Source organism: Ambystoma mexicanum, chromosome 4q (assembly GCF_040938575.1).
Source record: "Ambystoma mexicanum isolate Mex_15411 chromosome 4q, UKY_AmexF1_1, whole genome shotgun sequence".
Lineage (NCBI taxonomy): Eukaryota > Metazoa > Chordata > Amphibia > Caudata > Ambystomatidae > Ambystoma > Ambystoma mexicanum.
This window is the reverse complement of record NC_090928.1, coordinates 970,823,083-970,846,755: the sequence shown is the minus strand read 5'-3', so window position 1 is coordinate 970,846,755 and position 23,673 is coordinate 970,823,083. Positions and strand designations below refer to the sequence as shown.

Here is a 23,673-nt window from a genome sequence, read left to right as displayed (position 1 = left end):
ACATTCCATACCTCTGGGACTGCCTTGTAATAATCAAAACCTGGGTGAGGAGCACATACCTGAAGTTCAACCCACCAAAAAACGGAGTTTGTCCCACCCTCTTGATACATAAGGCGATTACCAACAGAACTACTTGATTTTTCTGTTGCGGAAAAGTCAGCGACGGAAAAGCTGGTGTGAGAAATGTGCGAACCATAAAGGTTTGCACATTTCCCATGCGAACACGCATTGAAACCCCCACAGACCCACACTCTCATAACACACCCACCACACACCCACACCCACACCCTTAACACACCCTCACCCCCACCTCCAACATACCCAAACCCTACTTACCTTTCCAGACGTTGTGTCCATGCAGCGCCTGTTCCCTTTCACTTCCGTGATTGGGAACCAGCGCTGCAGGGTATTTTTATTTTTTTCAGGAGCTGCAGGAGTGTCCCCCGCAACCCCTGCTCACTATACCACACAGTATAGTGAGTGGGGTGTTGCGGGGGACACCCACACAGCCCCTGTTTTTCTTTTTTTCGGCAGCTGCAGAGGTGTCCCCCGCTCACTATACGACACATTATAGTGAGCGGGGTGTTGCGGAGGCGACCTCCGCATCCCCCACAGTCTTTTTATTTTTTATATCTACCTACAATGCTACCACCAAAGGTTCAAACTTTTGGTGGTAGCATTTTTAGGACTTTTTGTACATGCAAACATTTAGATACGATAAAAACGTACAATACCTTACCAATGGCAATTGATCCTTGCGCCAACATATAGCAAGAACATTCAAATCGCCTAGCACTTACTAGATCAAACCTTTTCTCGCTCAGTCAGATTTCTGGACCACGGTTAAGGCCCTTGTGATTTCACAGCTGGGGTTGCCGCCTCTTACCTCACCCCCCTCCCCCACACTCCTCCTAAAGAAAGTAAATCACAGGACCGTAAAATGTGTGTCCAAATGTTTCCAATCCTAAAACAATTACATTGGCCTCCCATTCCAGGAAGAACACTGGTAAAGACTGCAACCATTGTTAATAAGACTGTAAACACCAAGACGCAAACCTACCTTGCCGCAAAACTCTGGTGGATTTTGCACATCCAAGAGCCTCACCATTTCCAGAGTTGAGAGTATGTTAGCCAGCAAAAGAGCTGCAGAGGAAATTACCTTCAGTCTGGGGATGATGGAGGACCCAAGCAGAGGAGACCTAAACCTAGGTTGGACATTCAGAGGCCCAAAGAAGAAGGATTCTAGATATCAAGCCAAGCACCATTGCAGAGTGCGCAGGGGCTCTAAGAGTAGGATGGGTTGCAAGAGAAGACCAAAGTGGACAGGACCAGCAGTGAACTGGAAGTCTGAAGAGCCCCAGAATGCGGATAAGGCTGTTGGAAGAAGTCGAAGACCAGACTTCCAGAGTGCAGAGGCCTGTTCGGGTGTCAAGATTCCATTTTGATCCGTGCCAGTTCCTGTAGCAGGGTCTGCAAGCAGAATCCCTGGAGATGGCTTGACCAAGAAAACACACTTGGCGACATTGGAAAACCCCTTAAATCAACTCACGAAGTCCGAAGCTTCGTGGAAGCACAATTGTGACCTTTTGAAATAAGTCAGGAAGTTCCGGTGTTGCTAACAAAATGCAAATGAAACCCTTGCAAGACGCCGGAAGGCTTGCGTCCTGACCATCAAAGAGGCATGGGTCAAGATGGAGACTGGGCACTAAAGCAACCGTCTTGCCTTGTGGCACAACCACACGGAAGCCGTGGTGGACTTGGGGCCTGTTAACTGATGCCGAGACCAGAGTGCAGCGGAGAGACCAAATCACAAATTCGCACGAGAAGTAAATTAATTTTCGAGCTGGGCAGCGGAAGTGAAGGGGGAACCCTCCCAAAAATGAATCGCTGCAGAGAGGGGCGAGCTGAGTGGTCCAAGGCTGGGAAAGCCCATTAGGGTTACGGGAGCCAGATAAACCTGAATAGAGGCAAAGCAAGCCTATCAGAGGCCAGAGCGCTTTGTGGAGCCCTGAGAAGCCACAAGGGTTGTGGGAGCCTGGAAAACCTGAACGGGCAGACACCATAGAGCGGGCCTGCTAAAACAATCCTGATAGAGGGCCAGAGGACTTTGGGTAGTCCTGAAAATAGGAAACCTAGTGAACAGCACTGGGAATAAAGAGAACCTGAAGGGTTCAATTATTGGGAAACTTCAGACAAGGACACGTTCAAGCACCATGCAGGAAATTGTGTAGTTGTGGTACGTAAACCTTGTCTTTCCTGAGGAAAAGGAAACCATCTGAAATACATATCAAAAGTGGCATACAGAACCTGCACAGAGGCTGAGGACTTTGCTACAAGAAACTGATGAATTTTAGCGAACTTTTATGTAAAACCGTTGTTTGGAAAGAGATTCACAACTTGACGAAATTGTAATACTTCTGTTGGGAGAAAGATCCAAAACATGGGACCAGGCAACCACCAAAGACGGAGGCTGTTGCTACAAACTTCTTCTTTTTGTTAAGTTTTCTTAAGTGGTAGGGCTAGTTATCTAAATTGGATTTGAACAAAGGACTGTTTTCTTTTGGGACATTTGAAGAGCACCATTAGTTTTAGTTTGTTTGGTAAGGAACTTCCCTCACAGTGGTAAGGCTAGATAGGCGTTTTCTTTTGATTTGGGTAAACTCCCTTGAAACATGTAAGTAATTACTCTGACTCCTTCTTCTGGTTCTCTGTAATACTCATGGGTGTATTCTTCTCCAGTAACTTGATCAAAGTGCCAGACATATATAAACAAAAAGGGTAGTCCTCCCAGTCACGATCTGTGTACCATTTGTAAAGTTTAGGTGGCCAGCCAAGCTCCGCTTCCACTTCCACAGGCACATGCTGGTATGTGGATTGAGCTGTATGGGAACCCTCATCCAGTCTAAAATTGAATTGCATTAAAGAAAAGAAGCCTTTGCGAGTGCTGAATGAGAGTTCATATAGGCAAAAATTGCCAAAAGAAGACCCACAAAGAAAATGGGCAAGTCACAGGTCTTTAAAAATAAATAAACTTTGTAGCGATTTTGCTCTTTTTATACCGGGCAGATGGCTACCAATGCAATACAATCCATAATGCAGCCAAACAAAAAATTCACAACTGCCACTGGCATGCGATCCAACACTCTCTTTCTTGGAAAGCAAACCCAACCAGAAACACAATAGCATACTTTGTGAGTAGTCTGAGGGTTTAGAAGGAGATTGAAAAGGAGGGGACATTTTGTGGACTATACACTTGTATTGTGGAACTCAAGAAAACCTATCTCTCCCTAATTCTAAGGGGCTTGCCCTGCCTCAACCTAGGAAAACTTTAGTGAGCCGTCAGAATGTCCATTAAAAATCAATATTCTTGGTCCTCCGTCAGAAACCAACTAATCTAACCCTAACACTAAACATAAGTCTTTTAATGAAAGTGAAGTTTGTGTTTCCTTCACCGGGAGAATGACTCCCTTCTCCTGACTGCTTCAGTCTTATAGTAGAAGTAACACCTTCAATGTCAAGGGACACAAGGGACAAAGAGAATGACTCCCTTCTCCTGGTCATTCTATAAAAGTTCTTCACAGTGGTCTTTAAGCACTCTTGCAGAACACTTGAATTAGTCTAACTACTTACAGGAAGTGGAAAAACTCATAGCCTTATTTGGCTTCCATTTAACCCTCTGATGATGGATATCTTTTCCAGGGTTTTTCGTACCTTTCTTGTTTGTAGGTATTTGGTGAATCTCTGTGATGAGGGAGATAGCTCCCGACACACTCTGCTTGATCAGTGGTATTGGGGCTAACCACTGCAACAAGGGAGATGACTCCTGATGCACTGTGCTTGAGCAGTGGTATTGGACTGACCACTGTGACGAGGGAGATAGCTCCTGATATACTGTGCTTGGGTAGTGGTATTGGGCTGAGCACTACGACCAAGGAGATGGCCCCCGATATACTCTTTAACTATTTTTAAGACCACTGCTGGTTCTTGACAGCTCCCGCCACCTGTGGTTTTCCGTGGCCGGGCAGCTTACCGGTTCTTCCTGGGTTGTGATGTCCTCGTTCTCCAGGACGCCCCCCGCATCTTTCTTGTTGCTGTCTGCCTCTTGCGGTCCGCTCTACGGGGTGATGTTACTCACAACTTTTCCTGCTATGACAACGCAGCTCTGCAGGGTTTTAAGACCTCAGGTGTCTGTGCCGTTTCCAGACTGCAGGGTACACTTTACCCAGGTCACGCCACCGGGGTCTTTCCTCCAGCTTGTTCGCAGGACAACTCCTGTGAGACCTGCACAGGGCTCTCTCGACTCTTCACCGGCGTCCCGCACACTGCCCCCACAGTCCTGCCACAAACTTCTGTTTCTCCCAGTTTGCAGCTCCTGGCCTCTCCAGAACGCATAACTGGCTCCCCTTCTGCTTCTTCTTTTTCTTCTTGCTTTCTTTCTCTTAGCCCTTCTTGTCCTTTTATCTTGCTCTGTTGGGTTCCTCCCCCGCGGGACACTGCAATGCTTCCTCTAGTTCCATGGAACAATCATCATGTTTCCTTTGGGGCCACTTCGTCACAGTACTTGGCTGTTTATTCCATATGCTTCTTATGTTCTTCTTCGTTCCCAGTATGTTTTACATTTGTCGCAGTCATGACTTTACAATAACACATGGTTCTACTATCAGTGGTGGGAGAAAAGGGTGACCTTGAGGGTAGGGGGGTCATGTGACAGGGCTTTAGGGATGCTTTTCCTGTGGGATGTCTTAACCCACTAATCCAAGCCCTGCCACATCACTGTGCATTGCTGGCAGCAGAAACATCATAATGGCTGCCGGAAAGCATGCTGCTCTCCAGAAATCACCAGAAAGTGCGCAGTGAAGACCTGAAAAATAGGCCACCATCTCCTTTTGCCTATGTCAGTGAGCACAGGAGATCACTGCCAAAACCCACCATTGGGCTACCCACAAAGTAGCCTGAAATCACTTGAAAAAGCATTGATGATGGCCAAAAAGAAACGCAGAGCTGTGTGAAAATCCGTTTTCTTGATTGTCAAAAATGTGCAAAAATCATGGCTCACAAACCACCTAAAAAGATCCAACCTCCTTATTGGGGGTCAACATCATTCTACTGCAAGAATCTACATAAATATAAGGTCCACAGAAGTATGTGTTATCTGAACAAAGTCCACTTTTGAGGATTGCTTGCTGGAAGAACTCTGTCAAAAATGGGTGTAATACTGTTACTCACCTTTACCAGAAGCCGGCGTTTTAAAACCATTTTGTGTAAAGTTGTACATTGAGCCCAAACTATGCCAAAGAAAGACTTGCTATCAGAAGCCTAAGAGGTGGATACAATTCAAAACTATATTCTGAATAGGCTTGAAGTAAGAAATGGCTTGATGTATTTGTGAAAAATGTGAGTTATATTTTAAGAAAAGACAATTTGTAGACATTGGTTTCAGAGTTAAAAGTTTCCCACACTGTGTTCAAACCAATTCCACACCTTCTCCCTGGACAAAGGAGACTCCCCCCTGCCCTTGGCTAAGAGATTGACAGGCTGGTGTCAAAAGGAACTGGAAGTGGCACCCTGGCCTGTTGCTCTCAATGCAGACAAAGGAATCCTTGGGCTGAATAGAAAATGCTAATTCGGGCATGACTCACCACAAACTGCTGCCAGGAAGGAGAGACATGTGACCTCTGAGTTAGCACAGCTCTGGGGGCGGACCAGACTGAAATGTGGATTTAACATTGGGTTAAATATATGTTTTAGAAACATGCGTATAACAAATTATAACAAACGGACACAAATGTGAAACTTTGAGATTGTTAAAATGAAAAATACGCTCACAGTTTAAGACTGAGCTGGACTCCGTGCGATATTCTGAGACCAAACCCCGGAATTATTCATATTGTAGCCACTGTGTTTATGCTATGAACATAAAAAAAATGATGTGCCCAGATGGGGTGTGAATGCATGGATAAAAATAGATGCAGAAATAATATTGAGAAACCCACCAAAAGCGCAAAAAGTGGTAATTTTCCGAACCCAAGCTCTTAGGAAGATAAGAGTTGAACAGAAATGTACCTTAGTTAATCTGTCATGTGATTTATGTAATATTAACAAGTTGTGTATGTTGTAAATATGTGTTTTATGAAAAATAAGATATGCTGTACAGAGACCAAGGGGAGTGTTTTTCCCCAAGCCATAAAGATGACACAGGATGACACGCTGATCCTTTCTCCAATCCGGGGACAGGGAATCCTCTAACCTATCAGATCCTTGGAGGTCTGGGCATTGTAGAATCAGCCTCCCCACCCACTTTGGAAATACATAAATAGAGACTGCTTAGGACAGGCAAGACACACTTTCCACTTCTCAACCGATTTCTTGGCGAAGCACCCTGCAGGAAGACTCCAGACTTCAGACATAGATCCAGAAACCAGACTCCTGAACCAGGCTCTAGAACCAAACTCTGGAACCTTAAAGCAGAGAGGCCTAACCCACAAGCTGAACCTTTTCTCAGCAGGCCTGCAGAACCTAGCAACCTGGTTCTAACCCCTAAACTTCCAAGGGGCTCTCACATTCAACAGCCGGGCTGTGCTGTTTTGCTATTCTAGCCAAGAACCCTGTGCTAGAACCAAGAGCCAGACCCAGAAAGCAGAGCTGTATCCAGAACCTGTCAGATCCAGTCCAAGAGGCCGCATAGACCGCAGTGCTGAGACCAGAGTGCCTAAGACCTGTCCGGTGGCGAGAGAATCCTAGCCAAACCCTTGACCAGATCTTTGACTGGGCCCATTCCATTCCAAAGCCATAGGAGTGAGTATCTAGTCTAGAACTGTCCATAACCAATCTCTTAGTTTAAAGTAATCCTATTCCATCCATTTGTACCTGTCCAGAACTGCATTACAGAACCTCTGTTGTCTATCCTTAATTATTCTCTCCTCCACATAATTCTTGATAATTGTAGCAATAATCATCTTTGCGCTGATATTTTCTGAAGAGGGACAAGTGTTTTGACAGACAGGGATCAGAGTGGAGGTGCCGCTGTTCTGGTGGCTGCCCGTTGAGTGTATTGCTTCTTCATAGCTCCTTAGTATAAGCCTATCCTTGTTGGTAAATCTTTAAAGCGCATCTGTCATTTTTGAAATCTTGACTTTATTGCTGAAAAATCTACCTTCACAAGAACCTCTAACTTTTAAACCGCACATCCTAGAACTGGAATTTAACTGTCATTATAGTTTTTCCGTAATCACGTTTCACGCACGTGGAAAAGTTGCAGCGAATTACAATTTAGCTCCATTCCACCACATGTCAAAATAGCTGTTTCTTGTTTGCAACTGTTGAATTTCGTTTTCAATCTGATAATCATTCATAAATCATTGCTAGTGTTGACCTGAACCAATCCAAAGTAACTCACTTATCCTGAATCTCCTCTAGTGAATTAAAATCATTTTAGCATATTTTTCCCTTACATTGCAATCACATTCAAAAGTATTTTTGCCTGTTAAAATCATACCTGTTTTCTCTAAGCTTGCTGGGGGAACTGGGATTGAACGGCATTATTAATGGTATTCCTGAAACCTATGTGCCCTCATTTCCATCTCTTCATATTGCATAGTGGGAGGAGTGAGTAGTCACAGGGGAAAAAGTGATTATATTGTCTTTTGATTGAAATCATATCAAGTTTATTTCTGTGTTGCATTATTTCCCATCATTGCATTTCCTTGAACCATACAAAGTATTCTCTGCTACATTATTCTCCTATTCCTACTCCTAAATGATTAAAGAGATTGTTGATATTGTAATATTACGCATTGCTGATCACCGTTCATATTCATAAGTGCGCTATTCAGATATTATTCATATTCATAAAAGTGTAATCTATATATTGTTCAATTCTTCAAATAAACCTTTTAATTTCCAAAACAAACTTACTTCTTGGCTCAGTGAGGTCAGGGGGATTCAAAGAGAGGGGCGTTATATAAGGGTTTATCATCCAGATTTAAAGAACTTTGACATAAAAATATATAAATAAGGGCTTCCATTGGGCATCCCATACTAAGCATTGACTTAGTTGGAGTGCTGGATTGAAGTCACTTACATTCCCCAGGTGGATGTCCTTATCCCCACGTGGGGAACCACTCCCTATCAGGTCCTCCCGCATATTACCCTCTCCCCCCGGGAGAAGTGACAAGACCGCGCAGTTAGTTAACCTTATTGGCTACTTATGGCAGCACATAAAGCTTTCATTGTGGCTTTACAAAAAGCCTCGCTGGTGGTAGAAAATATGTGGAGACATCAGAAGGATTGGGGGCATACCAAAGTTAACAAGTGGAACCCAAAAATAGCTTTTTGACTTGACAGTGGAAGTTGTGCAATCTATGGGGCTTTTGCTGGATCAGCCATGAGAAAAGTTGTAATTGCACCATCAGATTACCCCATAAACGCATGTTAGTGGGGGATCCACATGAGCAGCAATTCCCTCTTTTCTTGTCGGGAGGTCACTTTGCAGTGAAATTAATAATAGCATAACGCTGGAATTGAGGTGTCTTGCGTTCCCTCTGTGTGTATACTGTGGCATTACAATGGAGAAAACAGTGACTGCATTTGGATATGACTAATACTAGATTATTTGAGATCCTGACACATAGATAGTTAGTGTCCAATGAAACAAAAAGTTCTGGTCTAATTGCAGAAGAGTGACTTTTTTAAATATGTATTATTAAAAAATGAAATGCCATGGTAAGGTAGATGGTGGCACTAGGTGGGGTGGAACTTGCCGGGAAGCACACCAGCATGGTGCATAGTTATTCTTCCAATGTATTTTTAGCACATACAAAAGTAATAGAAAAATCAATGGTTCTTGCAAATCTTTTGTAGAAGTTTATGGAATGGATTCCATCTCGGAGCGAAAGATGCGTTTATCAGTGAGTTTTTTTTCATGTTTTCATTTAGGAACTCCCGCTACCACCACAAGACCTTCTGATTTGATGAAGTTAGCGCAGGAGTGCTGCTACCATAGCAATCGAGCTATTGCTGCCCATGGGGTCCGCGTTCTCACCAATATAGTTGCCTCTTGTCAGGAGAAAGGTGAGTCGAAGCTAATGCAGCCCTTTCCCAGAAAATAATTTGTGTGATTCTTTTGTTTTTTTGCATACCGTCTATTTTGAATGTCCATTGTTTAGCCTTTTAACAGCATAATCATTGCGTCTAGGAATGGGTGATCTAAATATGATTGTCTCTGCCTGCATTTGTGAAAAAATTTACGACTTCAGGTAGTGTTTTCCTTTAAAACACTATGGAGCTCACTTTGGTTGAGCTGTAAAGGCTTTTTGCATTGAATTTCCATTACTGCTAATTTTCATTCATTTCTATAGCCAAGCGGGGGGGGCGGATCGTAACTTGCGATTCCGTTGCCCCTTTCTTCTCCTCCATACAAATACTCGAGCATTTGCGCCAGCATGCATTTTCGTGCTGGCGCAAATGCTGGGGATTTCTATGGAGTCCGCTGGCTTTTTGCACCAAACGCTACGTACATGGCAGGCGCTGTTTACACCGTTTGCACGGCGGAGCGCAAAAGGGCAGCTTACTAGACAGCTTTTACTAGTGTAAAAGTCAAATGTTTTCAATCTTGCGTGCAAAAGAGGAAGATTTAGTTTCAGGGCACAGTTTACGCTAAAGTGGAAACGTAACAAGTCCCTGCCACCAAATTATGGGAGACTCTAATATGTTCTCCTATATATTCTTCGAAAGCGGGATCTTCTCCATTTGATTTTGCGAAGTGTACCACCTATTTGGTAAAGATTGTTGTTAGCTTAATATTCTTCCCACCAGAGAGGCTTTAGGTCGCCGAACTGAGATTCTGCATGTGGATAGGATATGCCGTTTTTGTGCTTGTGAAGTTGAAACCACACAACATTTTATTTACCAGCTGTCCCAAGCTATTGAATCTATATCTTAAGGGCTACTTGACCATGATTTCTAGTATGGAATCCTTGTACACAGAACAGTTATGGAGCTGTATATACAGTGCAGAGTCTGTCACATTTACTGCAGCTGTCTTTCACATATGGAAGGAAATTTTAGACGGAGCCTCTTGATCTGTTATCATACTAATCTTTTTTTTTTTTACTAAGAGAATTGTCATACTGCTTTTAAGTTAAAAAGGAAACATATGAAATGTTTTCTTGTTCTTTTTTCTTCTTTTTTAAAGCTGTAAGGCAACATTTGGAACAGTTTTTAACATGTCGAATATTTATGACTTGTCTTTTACCTTTGTATGTTGTTCCATCTTTGAATTTTCATGTATGTGCTTAAGGTTTATAATTTTGTTTAACCAAAGGCACAATAATAAAAAATAAAAACTGTATTTAAGAGCAAAGAAAAGTTTGATGCTATTTGCCCATTTGTAAAATGACAATAATCCATGTTTTGTTACCTTTGTTTCGACTAACTGACAATATGCTGTGAAGGTGTATTGCACAAACCTTCGAAGTGCCATAGACATCTTCATTAGATGATAGACACAGAATGAAAGGGAGTAACGTAACAGTGTAAGGAACATTTTTTCACATAAAAAACCCACTCTAACTTCGTTGGGTCTAAGGAAATCTAATAGTTCAGAAGAATGGAAATGAAATGCAGATTATGGTGCAATTTTTCTAAAGCAGTACCATGTTAGTTGGAAAATGTATAATGGTTGTCATTGAAAGCAGTTTACAATTATGGCAGTGTTGGGAAATGTATTCTAAAAAGGCACACTTTGAGAAGAGCCATAAACCATTGGTCTCGTTTATGCCACAGAATGTATGTGTTTCTACTAACAATTCTCACTAAAACCATTACGGCGCCAATCCTGCTGTGCTTCCGATCATAAGGGGAAGAATCTTAAAGCGGGCCATAAGTGTGACAAATCTCCACATTGTACAGAGTACTGTAGAGCAATTCTGAAATGTAAGGTTTAAAAAGATAAGAGTTGAAAGCGATATTTGAAATGCAACAGTTCTCAAGTAGAATACAGATTTGTTTGTAAACGGGCTGTAAGGGTGTAGAAGTAGGAGACTGACACACAGGTGGCATATTTTTGGCTATAGACTTTTATTATGTAAAGTAAAAGAAAAAACCCTACCTGACCCTATTACTAAGAGGGGTTTCCCTGCTTCAACCAAATACTAAGGATTACATAAGGATGTCCGTCCAAAGCAAGTTACCCACCATCGTGTTTCAAAAACCTATTTCCTTTCCTTACACTCTAAATCAGACTAAGTGGTGACCTTCTTGGTCCAGAAGAGTGGCTCCCTTCCTCTGAATAATAAACCATAGTTCACTTCTGAGTAACGAAAAGGAAAGGTTCTTCAAAAAGGTCAAAATCAAAAGCTTTCTTGGCCTGAAACTTCACCCACGCCCATGGAAAAAGAAAGTCTTCTATCTCACAATATTAGGGGGGTGACTTCCTCTCCCCCTAACCTTCCTCAGATTTCTCAATACTGTTCAGTGTGCCAGAATGTACAACTTCCTTCTCCTGGCCTTTACGGTGCAATTCACAGTGCCAGGGGGAATGACTCCCTTCATTGGCTTCTCACACAATGTTCTCAAACACCAGGGTGTGACGATTCACTTCCCCTGGTCTTTCTCTAACTCTCCACAATACCAAGAGAATGACTCCCTTTCCTTGGCGTCTTTCACAATGTTCATCAACACCAGGGCAAATGACTCCTTTCCTCTGGTCCTTCTCAGGCTCTTCACAATGCCAAGAGAATGACTCCCTTCTCTAGACTTTGTTCACAATGTTCATCAACACAAGAGAGAATGATATGATATGGCATTTATAACGCGCCTATACACACGTGTTTCGTGAATGACACTCTTCCGCCTGGCTTTGCCTATGCTTTATTTGTGTGTCAAGCCGACCCACGGACTTGTGTTGGGCAGACCTGGTGTACTCCCCTGCCAGGTACTGCCACAAGGATGATGCACCTTGGTGGAAGTCTGTTTCCCTTTTCTGTGCTTCCCCTATACCTGGTTCATTATCCTGCCAGGTGTAGGCTTTTCTTCTCTTGGGTCCCAAACCCTCTTAGTTCCAAAAGTTTCTAATTTTCTCTCTCGTGGTCCCAGCCTCTGTCAATATTTCTCCACAAACTCTTAAATACTTTCTGTTATGGGTTCGGTTCCGAGACTCGCCTTTCTTGCTTTGTTTCGCTGGTAGACTTGGTTCACTCTCGGCTCAAAAGTGTAACAGAGTTCTTTTCTCTCAGTCAGGGTCCTAGACCCTGTATTCCCAGCTGTTCTTTCCCCTCTGGGGTTTCCACCACCTTCTCGGGGCTCCAGCTGCTTCCTGGCAACCTGCATACCTTATTTCTTGGTTTGCGACACTTCTGGGTCTTCCTTGGTGCCTGCGATCAGCTGCAGGGCTTCCCCTACCCTTGCGGTCCTTCTTTGGCCTCCAGCGTTCTGCAGCGATAATTCTCCTTCAGGTAGTGCACCTCTTCCTTCCTGTGCTTCGCGGTTCTCTGGAATGCCGGGAGCTTCCCTTTCATGGCTTGCAGAGCGGTCCCTCCGCTGTGGACCAGCTCCGGACCTTCTTGCACCCCCCTCAGCGTCCCAGTCTGCCTTTTTCCTCTTTGCTGGACCGTGCAGGCTCTTGTGGTTCCTCCAGGGAGGGCTCGACCCTCCCATGAGCCCCTCCTCCGTTCTTATGCTTGCACAATGTCCATATAGACTAGGATGCTTACTGTGGTTAAACGGGGCGCTCTTCATGGCACCGCACATCATCTTTGTCGTAGTAGAAGTATGGTCACTCCTTATTGGGTTTGTTGGGTTCTTCTTCGTCCCAGTTTTCCAGCATACTTCAGACAAGTAGTTCCTACTCTTCCTCGTCTCAGTGGTTCTCACAAGGGTTGGACGATCTACTCTACACAAGTACATGGAAGTGTGGGGTACAAGTGTACTGTGCACAGGGAATGAAGATGAGGGAGGTTGGGATGTATTTTGGACACACCACTTTCTTCCCGAACAATCGTCCCTATTCGCATAGGGGGATCCCTCCCTGTGAGATCCTCCCGCGGAGTACCACATTCAGGGGAACTATCTGGTAGCGGCCTCAACTCCCTGACCTCATGGGAAGGGGCTCCGATAGGGGAAAAGGCATGACATCTGCGGATTCGTCACAGGGCCCAAAAGTATTTTCAAGCCTAGCATTTGGCTGCAGGCAGTTTGATAGAAAGTGGAATGCTTTAACAAGCAGCTGCAAAACAGGGATCAAATCGTTTCACTTAGAAGCTCTAATACTTCTTCATATGCCACAATAGGCACAGTATTGACCCTACATGCCCGGGCTCTACTACTCCAGTCCATCAGCGCATTTTCAAATGCCTACCAGGGCTTGACATTTGATCGCATCTGCGTCTTGTGCCAGAGCCTTACTCCCCATTCCCCTCCTTACTAGGATAATGAGCATTTTGACTATGAAATCATGCCTGTTGACTGATGCCACCGAGAGTGAAATCAAGGGGTGTTTTGTGTGGGGGGGAGGGTAGAATGCACAGCCCACTCTGGCATTCACTTTAACTCCTGCCTCTTAGGGGCTACAGATCCCTGACAAAATTCATTTCAAAGTTCTGCTAGGAAGATAAAAGAACATTCCTTGGCACATGGTTGTGCGGAGTATAGAAAAGGGTGTGTCACAATGAAAACTGCTCTGCAGGAGTACAAGGATGAGTAGTGGCTAAACCGCCTACTCGGCCATCACACTTTGTTAAACCAACAGTAATCCCATTCATAAAAGTAAGACAGGCACAGCCAAGAAAAATACCTTCTTCGCCTTTTGTGGTACCGTGGGCTGACCGACATCTATGCTCTTAGAAGGGGTGTGAATGTGAGGCAATAAGAATCCAAACAGCAATAGTTCACAAATTCCAAAATAAAAGAATGTCCTGTGCAAGGTTCTATAAAAATATTTCTGATGCTTGTGAATCTGCTTAGAATCACATGCTGACAACAAATACATACAGGTATGTGTCCCAACAGGAAGAAAATTGAAGGTATACTAGTCCAACCAATTGACTGCAACCTGTCTCTCTATGGAGGTGAACTTCTCCAACCACTCTCCTAAATAGGTGTGTGGTGTAGGTTCTAGACTTAATAACTAGAACATATGCCCATGTCAGTCACGTATAACAACAAGGGCCTATCTTCTGTGTTCATCGTTTACACATTCTATACATAAAGCATACACACAAAAGAACTAAAGGGAGGGAGGCAAGGAGCCGTACCCTATTTTGTATGGAGTATTGTATGAAAACACATGTAAAAACACCACATTCAAATCAATATTCTAATTTTAAATCGATACCGCAATTTATTCAAAAAATGCATTAAAAATAGGGTATTACTTTTGGGTGAAAAGATGATATTACCAGGCTAATAATTCAACCTAAATTCAAGATGTCGAAAACAAACATGGACAGAAAAACCATTTTAAGATATTTTGAAATATTCACATGAAATGATTTAACTTGCATCAATTCATTTAATTCATTTGTACTGCTAATAACTCATTCATAGCATGTCTGTATCTGCATATACATAACCCAATGGTTACATTTATTAATAAATGTTATAAATGATTCAAATTCAGAAGAACACATTCAAAATTGTACTTGGTATAAAGAAATATACTCTGGCTCAATTATATTTGATGTGCAATAGATCTACTTGGGGTCTACGAGGGGTGGCTGCATAGATTACAGCACAGCCATCTCACACCTGTTGGGTAAAATACTCCAACAATAGGTGTATCCTACGTTTCGGCGTTTGTTGGTATGTGTAACGCCTTCCTCAGGACCAGAGTCAGATGGAAAATAAAGACGACCCCTGAGGAAAAAATACAAAAGTTAAAAATACACTAAGTGTGTATGTTCATGGACAATTAAAAACTGGCTACTGTATATGGGTGTGAGTGAATTATACAGCCTAGACTCAGGCATGTGTCACCTTGTAGTAATGGTGATGGAAAATATATGCCACTTCAACATGAGGTGGAACCATAACAAATGAAATGGGAAGAGTAAACACCAAACAGGCCACCCTGTACAATCTATTGATGGCAGTTCAAAGAGAGTGCATAAATAAAAAAGAATAGAATAGAGCAGGGACTGAATACATCCAGAGGAAAAGACCACAATAGTGAACATTCTATGAGCCAAGTATCCAAAGAAGAGACTCATGCACAAGAACACGTGAGCCCTATAATCGAAATCAGGGTCCTAGATGCAAATAAATCATCATTATTAACTCACGGCTCCTTTTTGCTGCCGGGACCTAGAGATGAAATCCTCTGGTGCTAGTCATCCATGTCTGGCCAAAAATGCTCAAGTACATGAGGGAGGGAGAAACAGGAATGGTAGTTCCTATATATAGTGCACAAATAAAGAGCCCCGTGTTCTGAAAGGAAACCAAACAAAATATGCTCTTTAAATATAGCAGTCCACACATTTAACTGATGGAAATAATGGTCGTCTGGCAATACCTGAAGTGAAATGTACACCCCCAGTTACCTGGAGCTCTTTTGTTGCTGTCGAGCACGTACGGTAGCTGGAGGCGTGTTTAGGAAAGGCAGGCACGCGCGTACTCAGCAGCTGTCTACCATGCGGTCACAAACATAAGCTGCAGAGATAAATATAAGGTCAGGAAATCTGTTCCTTTGAAGTATAGAAGCCCTAAAAGTCTTGCAACAATAAAGGGCACTCAACCGTTCCTATACATGGACTGCTTCACTCTGTCAGAACTGCGCAGAATGTCTCCTAGCAGGCAGCGTCGTGAGCTCACTAGCCCTATTACAAGACTAGCGACACTGCACCTCAGTGGAAGATGAAGGTACTGCACCCTCCCTACTGTCCAGACTCATTTGGCTGGAATCCTATAATTAAGGGGCCCAAAAATAAAGTAAAAAAGGGGATCCCTGTGTATATCACGCATGGAAATGGAGGTTAACAAAAAGTAGTTGTTAATGTGGCGAAGCAGGTGCCATGAATACCGGGGACTCCTCATTAAGTCCTTTGGAACTGTCTAGTTTCTGAAGGTGGAAAATCCATCTGGATTCTTTATTCAAAAGTGCCTGCTGCATGTTCAGGCTGTTTTTAACCGCATCAAGCACCCACCACTTTATTTCATCCAGAGAGTGTGAAAACTCCACAAAGTGCGAGACTAAAGGGGCCAGATGATTTTTACATCTCATTCTGGAACGATGTTCATTGATCCTTGTGTGCACTGGCCTGCTTGTTTGTCCAACATCTCAGGCCACAAGGGCACTGGACACAATAAACCACATTGCTGGTTTTGCAATTCGATAAAAATCTGATTTCCCAAGTTCTATCCTCAATAGGAAAACTTGTCATCTTACTAGTAAACTGATAGGCACGGCAATTACCACAGGGGAAATCACCCAACAATGGGCGTAACACCCTATGACTTACATTAGGTTTTGCCAGTGTGGATGAATGCACCAATTGATCCTTGAGATTTCTAGACCTTTTGAATGCAAAGAGTGGCTTTCCTGAACCCGGCAAACCGGTGCGAATCATTGGCCAGTATTTTAGTAGAGCTTTTTTAATGGCAAACTATTGTGTGCTGTATGTAGTCACACACGTAATCCGTTCTTGTGGCAGGCTTCTTGTTTTAGGTTCCAGAAGGTTGTCTCTTGGAGTGAATCTGGCTCTTTTCAAGGCATGAGAGACCAATTATTTGGGGTAACCCCCATCTCTCAGATCACTAGCCAGTCTATTGGCATGATGGTAATAGTCCGGTATCTCAGTACAGTTACGTCTTAACCTCAGAAATAGACTATAAGGCAGATTTTCTTTGAGGGACCTAGGGTGGAAACTGGTAAAGTGAAGCATGGTGTTCCTATCGGTGCTTTTCTTATGTAACGTGCAATGTAGATGTCCCAATTGAGCCTTAAATTCCAGATCCCAAAAATTCATGGATCTATTGTCATGCTGCATTGTAAATTTTATGGTGGGATGTTGATTGTTAAGGTAAGTAACGAAAGCATTCAGGGAATCTGAGTTGCCCTGCCATATGAAGACCACATCATCGACGTAGCGGTACCACTTCCTAATTTGTGGTCTGAATTGGTTTTTGGCTGAGAGCACCAACTGTTCCTCGAATGCTGCCATGAAGACAATGGCCAGACTGGGGGCAAATGCTGCCCCCATAGCCGTACCTCTTGTCTGTAAGTAGTATTGCCCTGCATAGATAAAGTTTTTCTGAAGGGCAATGGTTATGAGTTCAATAATGAACCCTGCTGGAACCCTCTGTTGTGTGCCCTGATGCACTAGGAATCTGTGAACCATCTCAATGGCCTCCTCCTGAGGTATATTCGTATACAATGATTTAATATCCATTGTGACTAGGAGATCTTTTTCATTGTCAAATGGTTCCCCTTCAAAGATATTAATTGTGGCCATGGTGTCTTTCAGATATGTCAGTTTTCTGACTAATAGGCTGTAAGAACAGATCTATAAACTTACACAGAGGTTCTAATATCGTGCATATAGTCTGACATCTAGTGGTAATCGCTGAGTATTGCATCTTTTTTCAAAGATCGAAAGGGACGTCGACCTGGGCGTGACTGTAACATTATTCCTACTGGGACATGTTGTGTACCCATCATCCCTCAGGCATCGAGGTACCCCTGATTGTTTTTTTCCACCATACCGGTCGGCAGCATTAATACTGAGCTTCTGATAACATTTATTGCTAAATGTCACGTCTTCGTACACCCTTTAGACGATTTGACTCGACAGATGTTTCCTGTTTCCCATCTGAAGATTTCTGCGACTGGATTTTCGATGGCTGGCGGCGGCCTTCACCATCAGGCTTTTGGCCTTTCACACTAAGGAGAGTGGGGCCCTTACTTCTCAGCATTACTCTTTAGAGAATGCCTTTTCCTACTTTTCTCTCTTCTTTCCCTTGTCTGGCTGCTATTTTTCTACTTAATAATGGAGAGAACGCCATTTAAATGTTGCCCTTCCTGTAATAGGAAGTTTCCTTGGAGGGACACTCATAAGGAGTGTAATAACTGCTTCCCTCGTGAACACGATGAGCAGTGTTGCAAGGCCCGTCGACTCTTTAAGCCAAAGGCTCTTAAAGATAGGCGCACAAAGCAGTGGGCAGCCTACTCCATCACATTCCCCCACCGTCGCTGTTGCATCGGACGAGATACCCTCCAGCAGCCACAGCACCAGTTCGGAGGCCCAAGACATTGTTGTGGAGTTTGCGGACTCCTGCATGCCCGTCCCAGCCCCACTAGGCATGCTGAACGCACTGCTATGGGGAAACCACCCACTGATGACAGGGGCACACACGCTCATACCACCATTGCGAAGCACACAACCCCCTGGCATCCCTCAACGGTTGCATCGAAGAAGCCAACTTCACCCGGAGGCCTGTTGAAACCTTTGGCGAAACCTGTTGAACCTTCCGGTTCTTGACCCTCTGCCTCTGCATTTAGAGCATGGTTCAAAGTCTTCGACTATACATGGTGCTCCCCCTAAATCTTCGGCGCCTGTTTCAGATACGTCGAAATGCATGTCCCTTGGTAAAACTCACACCAAATTAAGGGATAGGTGGCCCAAGAAACTTCCACAGCCGGATTCCCATGGTTCTGCACTCCTTGTTTTACCCCAGGGTTAGGTCCAGGCCTCCTCCCCACTGTCACTATCCCTACTGGGTCAGAAAGATCCCGTTCAAGAGGAGTTTGCTGTCCCACTCCCTGAAACTCCAAACAGGGTCCTGGAATAGGGCAAGGTTTGAGGAATGTATGGAAAAGGTGTATTAAGTTCATTCATTTCTCAGACCGAAGATAATTCATTCCATAGATGAGGACCCTAGACACTACACGTCTCCCAGACTTCAGTCCCCTGTTTTCCATCAGCCACTCCTGTACTTAAAGGAATGGTTCAGTCAAACAATGCTATTGCCCCTTCGGGTCGGCCATGTGTTTCTAAGCCTAAGTCGGTTGATTTTAGAAAAATTTCCTATGGACCTTACCCGAGTTTTCGTCCATTAAGCACGCGAAAACAGGCACTAGGGAGCTGCCATTTTGTGATAATCCTATCATTTCCCCCATCGCCCTGGCTGACCTGCTTTTGCGGCACTAAATCATATCCCCCGCCCCTGAGCCTGACATTATCAAAACATTCATATTCCCTGCCTCTCTCCGTGACGTTACTGTGCTGCGTAGACAAACGCGCCCAGTCGTCTTCTACGCGACTTCACACAGAACCCAGAAACCAACACAGATCAGCTCACAACACAGCGTGCCACAATTCAGAATATGAAACTGTACTTTAAAATCAAACAGCAACACAGTAAATTTGGTAAAGTACATTTATTTAACATTAAATGTTTATAGAATATTCTGCAATTGCCATATGAACTCCGAAAGTCATTTATTTTCTTTTATCTCTATCCGCAAATCCTTAAGAAATTTTCGTGAGTCACGCGCTGTTCCTTTATGGTACACAGGGTGTTGGTTTTCGTTCATAGAGGCACTTTTGTCGCACGTTGAACCGCAAGGCTGTTCCATCAAGTAGGCACTAGGCCAGCGTAAAGGTTGATATGTTGCTTCTAGCCGCTAGTACCGCGTAAGGGCATATGGGCCCTTGGCGATCGTCCCATAAAATCATCAGAATGGCGCAGTTGTTTACATTAAGCTGCAGCTGGCGGCTGAAGAAACCGTCTGCCGGTGTCTGAAACTGGTGGCAGGGGCAAAAGGGAAGGATGTACCTATTTTGAAAACATAAAATGTATAATTAGTCTCGCCAGCCGATCTTTATTAATATTATTCATTTTATTTATCACGGCCGAGCTGAAACTATTTGCTTTCAAGGATAGTGCAATGGAGTATGTTCGGCTCTAAAATCAATGCGAAAACTAATGAAATAAATTGAGGTTGGTACACAATGAGAAGCGACTTTTTGTCTACATGCGTGTGGAATGTGGACCTGCATGCCCATGTGCCCGCTACAAGGGCGATCCCACAATCCTTTTCAAAGCTCTTCATTCATTCATTTATTCATGCATCCATTCATTAATTCTTCATTCCGGTATAAAAGCGTCTAAAGAGTTACTTACATTATATTTGTAATTTCCATTGTGTCTCTGCGTGATGCAGTCCGTAAATCCCACTGTGCTCTTGACAACGATTTTTTCGTATACTGAACTAACATGAAACTCGGTCTAGTTTAAGAATTTTCTGCCTAATCGTCTCAAACGTTATTGCACCCCCAATCCCCCCCTTCAAATGAAGTTCTTTCTGCATGGTCCCTGTCTCTCAAGGTCAAAAAACAATAGAACCTTATACTGCCAGTGCGAGTTGTGGGCCTCTTCAGGGCGCGAGCTGAAAATCAAAGCCGCTGACCTTCACTAGAAATTAGCATACATTCTTTCTTTGCAACATCCCGTAGTAAAGCCATCTGTGAGAACTTGAAGTTTCGAATCCATCTATGTACTGCGCCTCAATGTGCAAATGCGAACTGGCTTCTCTCCCTCTGCAACGGCTCGCTTGGCGCGTTCTAAGGCCCCAATTTTGTCCTCGTTGTCTGCGAGCTTTGAAGCCCCAAAGAACCATAACTATTGAGACTTTTTTACTTTTGTGGGGAAGGTCAGGGAAAGTATAAAGTACCCGAGGAGTTGAGTTGAAAGTGAGATTTATTGTTTGTTTTATTATTTGCAATACGCAAGCCTCCCCTCGGTTAACAGTGCCCAGCATTTATAAGAGATTGTGAAAATTAGTTACATCAACAAAATATATATACATACACATATAGACAAGGTCAGCAATATGAGGTGAATAGAGAGAGAATTCAAAGATGACACCCAGGTAGTTCGGCACCCAGGATGGTGAAGGTAGGGGTTAGGGTTAGCGTACTTTGTATGCACACTGTACAATAAAATTTATTTACAGAAAGACAGTCGTATTACAATTATTTAAACCGGGATTTGTACTTCACAACCAGCTCTCCTTTGGGTGGACATGGCACAGTGGCAATGTTGGGTGGCAATGGATCAGTGCTCTGCACAGAAACGTTCAAAATTCCATATCTGTGCTTCTCTAATACAGCAACAATTAGGCTTTTGACAAAGTCGAACTCCATTTCCTCATAGACTGGTTTGATCACCCATTGCTTACCTCTTTTTGAAAAGGCCTTAGTGTAGCGAGGCATCTTTACATTACCCTTAGTCTTAGATTGTTCACGGCCGAGATTCTAGTTATGGCGCAAGACGGCAAGTAGAGTCCTATGTCTCATGCCCTGTATGCTGAAATGCAAGCGCTTTGGCCTGTACTTTAGGCACATATTGTGGAACACCTCCAAACCTCCTGTGTGACAGAATTCTGTCAGTCCCCTCAAATCTCTTGATAGAGTTTTATCGAAAACAATCTTCTCAATGGCTTTGTGTGTCGGTGAAGATGGATTCAACCACTTCTTCTTCCGTGCCTCCACTATGGATAAAGGCCCATGTTCACATTGGTGGAAATGTAGGTTTTCTGACCAGTGGTGCACGTTGGTACAGTGGTGCATCAGTGACCGCCGTTTTTCAAGTAGTATTTCCACTGACCCTTCACAAGTTTTGGAGCTCCACCAAAGATGGTTGCTGATAGACTGGGACCACTCTGAAATACTTTCGAAACCTTTTTTTTTCCCCTGCAGCCGAGATTTTCTTATTGATTGATTTAGCAAGATGCCATACGTCAAATTGATGTTTAATATGTGGGAACTGCTCTCTCATTGTCTTGGCAATTGAAACGTGTCTGTCCGTGGCTATGAGGTCGATGTGCATTCTCCTCGATTGTAGATATTCCACTGATTTTATAAATCCTAGTTTCTCCATGGCCACTGAGGATGTACATTCTGTTACCTGCACGACCATTGAACTCACAATTTTCTTACTATCCATGTCCTGAAAGTGGTAGGTGCAGTACTTGGCAGAAAATCCAGGGCTGTCGCACTGTCCATCGCCAGCTAGCCTGAATCGTTTGCCTTCTAATGTACTTGCTAGAGACAATTGTTCAATTTTCCAAGCATCACTAATGGCCGGAAACAGATAATCCCGTTGGTATTTGTAGGACTGTGTTTTTTAAATGAAATGGAGTCCCACAAACTGAAAGAAAGACTCTAACTTTCTAAAATAGGAGCCACTAAAAAGTGATGCAGCTGCACACAGTAGATTGCCTGCTGGCAGTTTCCCCAGCATCGGTTGTGCAGACCATGAGAACGTATGATGTAATCTACAGGCGGCATGTATTGTGACGTTACTGCCTTGTTTTTGACTAGTCACATGAATCAATGGCTTCCCACATACTTTCCCTCTGACAGAATGCCCACATTTCAGCATACTTATAATATCCATCAAACAACTGTCGAATACTATGTATTTGCCCTCTTTCATTAGACTGTCATCCTGCGTCAAAGTTGTTTCGGCCTGTGACGTTGAGGACATATCACCACATTTGAAAGAAATATCGCTGCTATCAAGTTCTGATGCGTCGGTGAATGCTGCTGCTGGTTCATTCTCTGTCATTTCAACATCTGCTACCTCATCATTGATGGGAGAACACAACAATGTCAACAGCTTTTTTGGTGGCAATTTTTTGGTGGGTGTAGATTGTGTGAATTGATCTGCGACTACTTCAGAGCGATCTTCAATACTTCCAGTATCATGTTGTTGCGGCGGTGCGGTCGTACTGTAGCAATGGTCCAATAAAACTTTGCTGGACTCTCCGGACACATTCATTTCATGTTCTGGCCATTGGACATGAGCATCCCGAGTCTCAACATGCCGCGTCTGAATTAATAGTTCCTCCATAGTGTAAATGGTCTGGCAAGCAACATCTCCCATTCGCTTCACTGTCTGTGTATGTATAGTTCGTAGACCCACAGGTAACTAGAGGACAGATTGGAAAAAGGATGTTCAGTTTAAACATAAGATAAAGTATAGTACAATTGACTGGAAAAAACATAAAATAGTCCCCAGCAGAAAAAAATGTCTAAAGTTATGAACTGTTTGTAACTAACCTTATTTTGGTTTCTTTTCTTTACAACTTTTTTGACTCGACCTTCAACATCTGCATGCTGTTGCTCTGATACGTATCCGCATGTCTCCCCTTCCTCTTGCGCTGCAACGACTATATTTTCTGTATCCGCATAGAGAGCACGGAATGAGGCTCCATCAACTCCCTGAAACACAGTACTTGCATTAGTATGGTTTTCAATATCGTAAACATAACATACACTTGGGGTCGACGGCACAGGTACATATAAAGAGATAACCACAAATGTTGCATTGTCTAAAAGAATCAAGGAATATTTAAAAATGATCAGATTTAATCGACTTATTTCTCCAATTTCTTTACATCTGCATCATCTAAATGGACTCTTGTGATTGTAGTGGAAGCTCCATCATCTCCCTGAAACACAGTACTTGCGTTAATAGGGAAGAAAGTATAGCAAATGGAATCACGTTATATGATCACGCTCGATAGAGCTGTCAGTATCCATACCTCATGCTGCTGAAGAATATCTAGGGCTGTTGTCAATGTGGTGCGCACTTCCGAAAGCTGTTGTGCCGATTCGTATCCGCATGGTCCCGCTTCCACCGGAATTACTTGAATGTCAGGCTCTGCATCAAGTG

At 43.5% G+C, this 23,673-nt stretch overlaps 1 protein-coding gene across 3 annotated transcripts in view; it reads left to right on the top strand.

The window, feature by feature from the left end:
* INTS7 (integrator complex subunit 7) overlaps positions 1-23,673 on the top strand; it is a 673,605-nt gene that overhangs the window by 265,633 nt on the left and 384,299 nt on the right. For all 3 annotated transcript variants that reach the window (XM_069608525.1, XM_069608526.1, XM_069608527.1), the window contains one exon: positions 8,935-9,069. In XM_069608525.1, the coding sequence (XP_069464626.1) occupies positions 8,935-9,069 (135 nt within the window). The remainder of the gene's footprint in view (positions 1-8,934; positions 9,070-23,673) is intronic.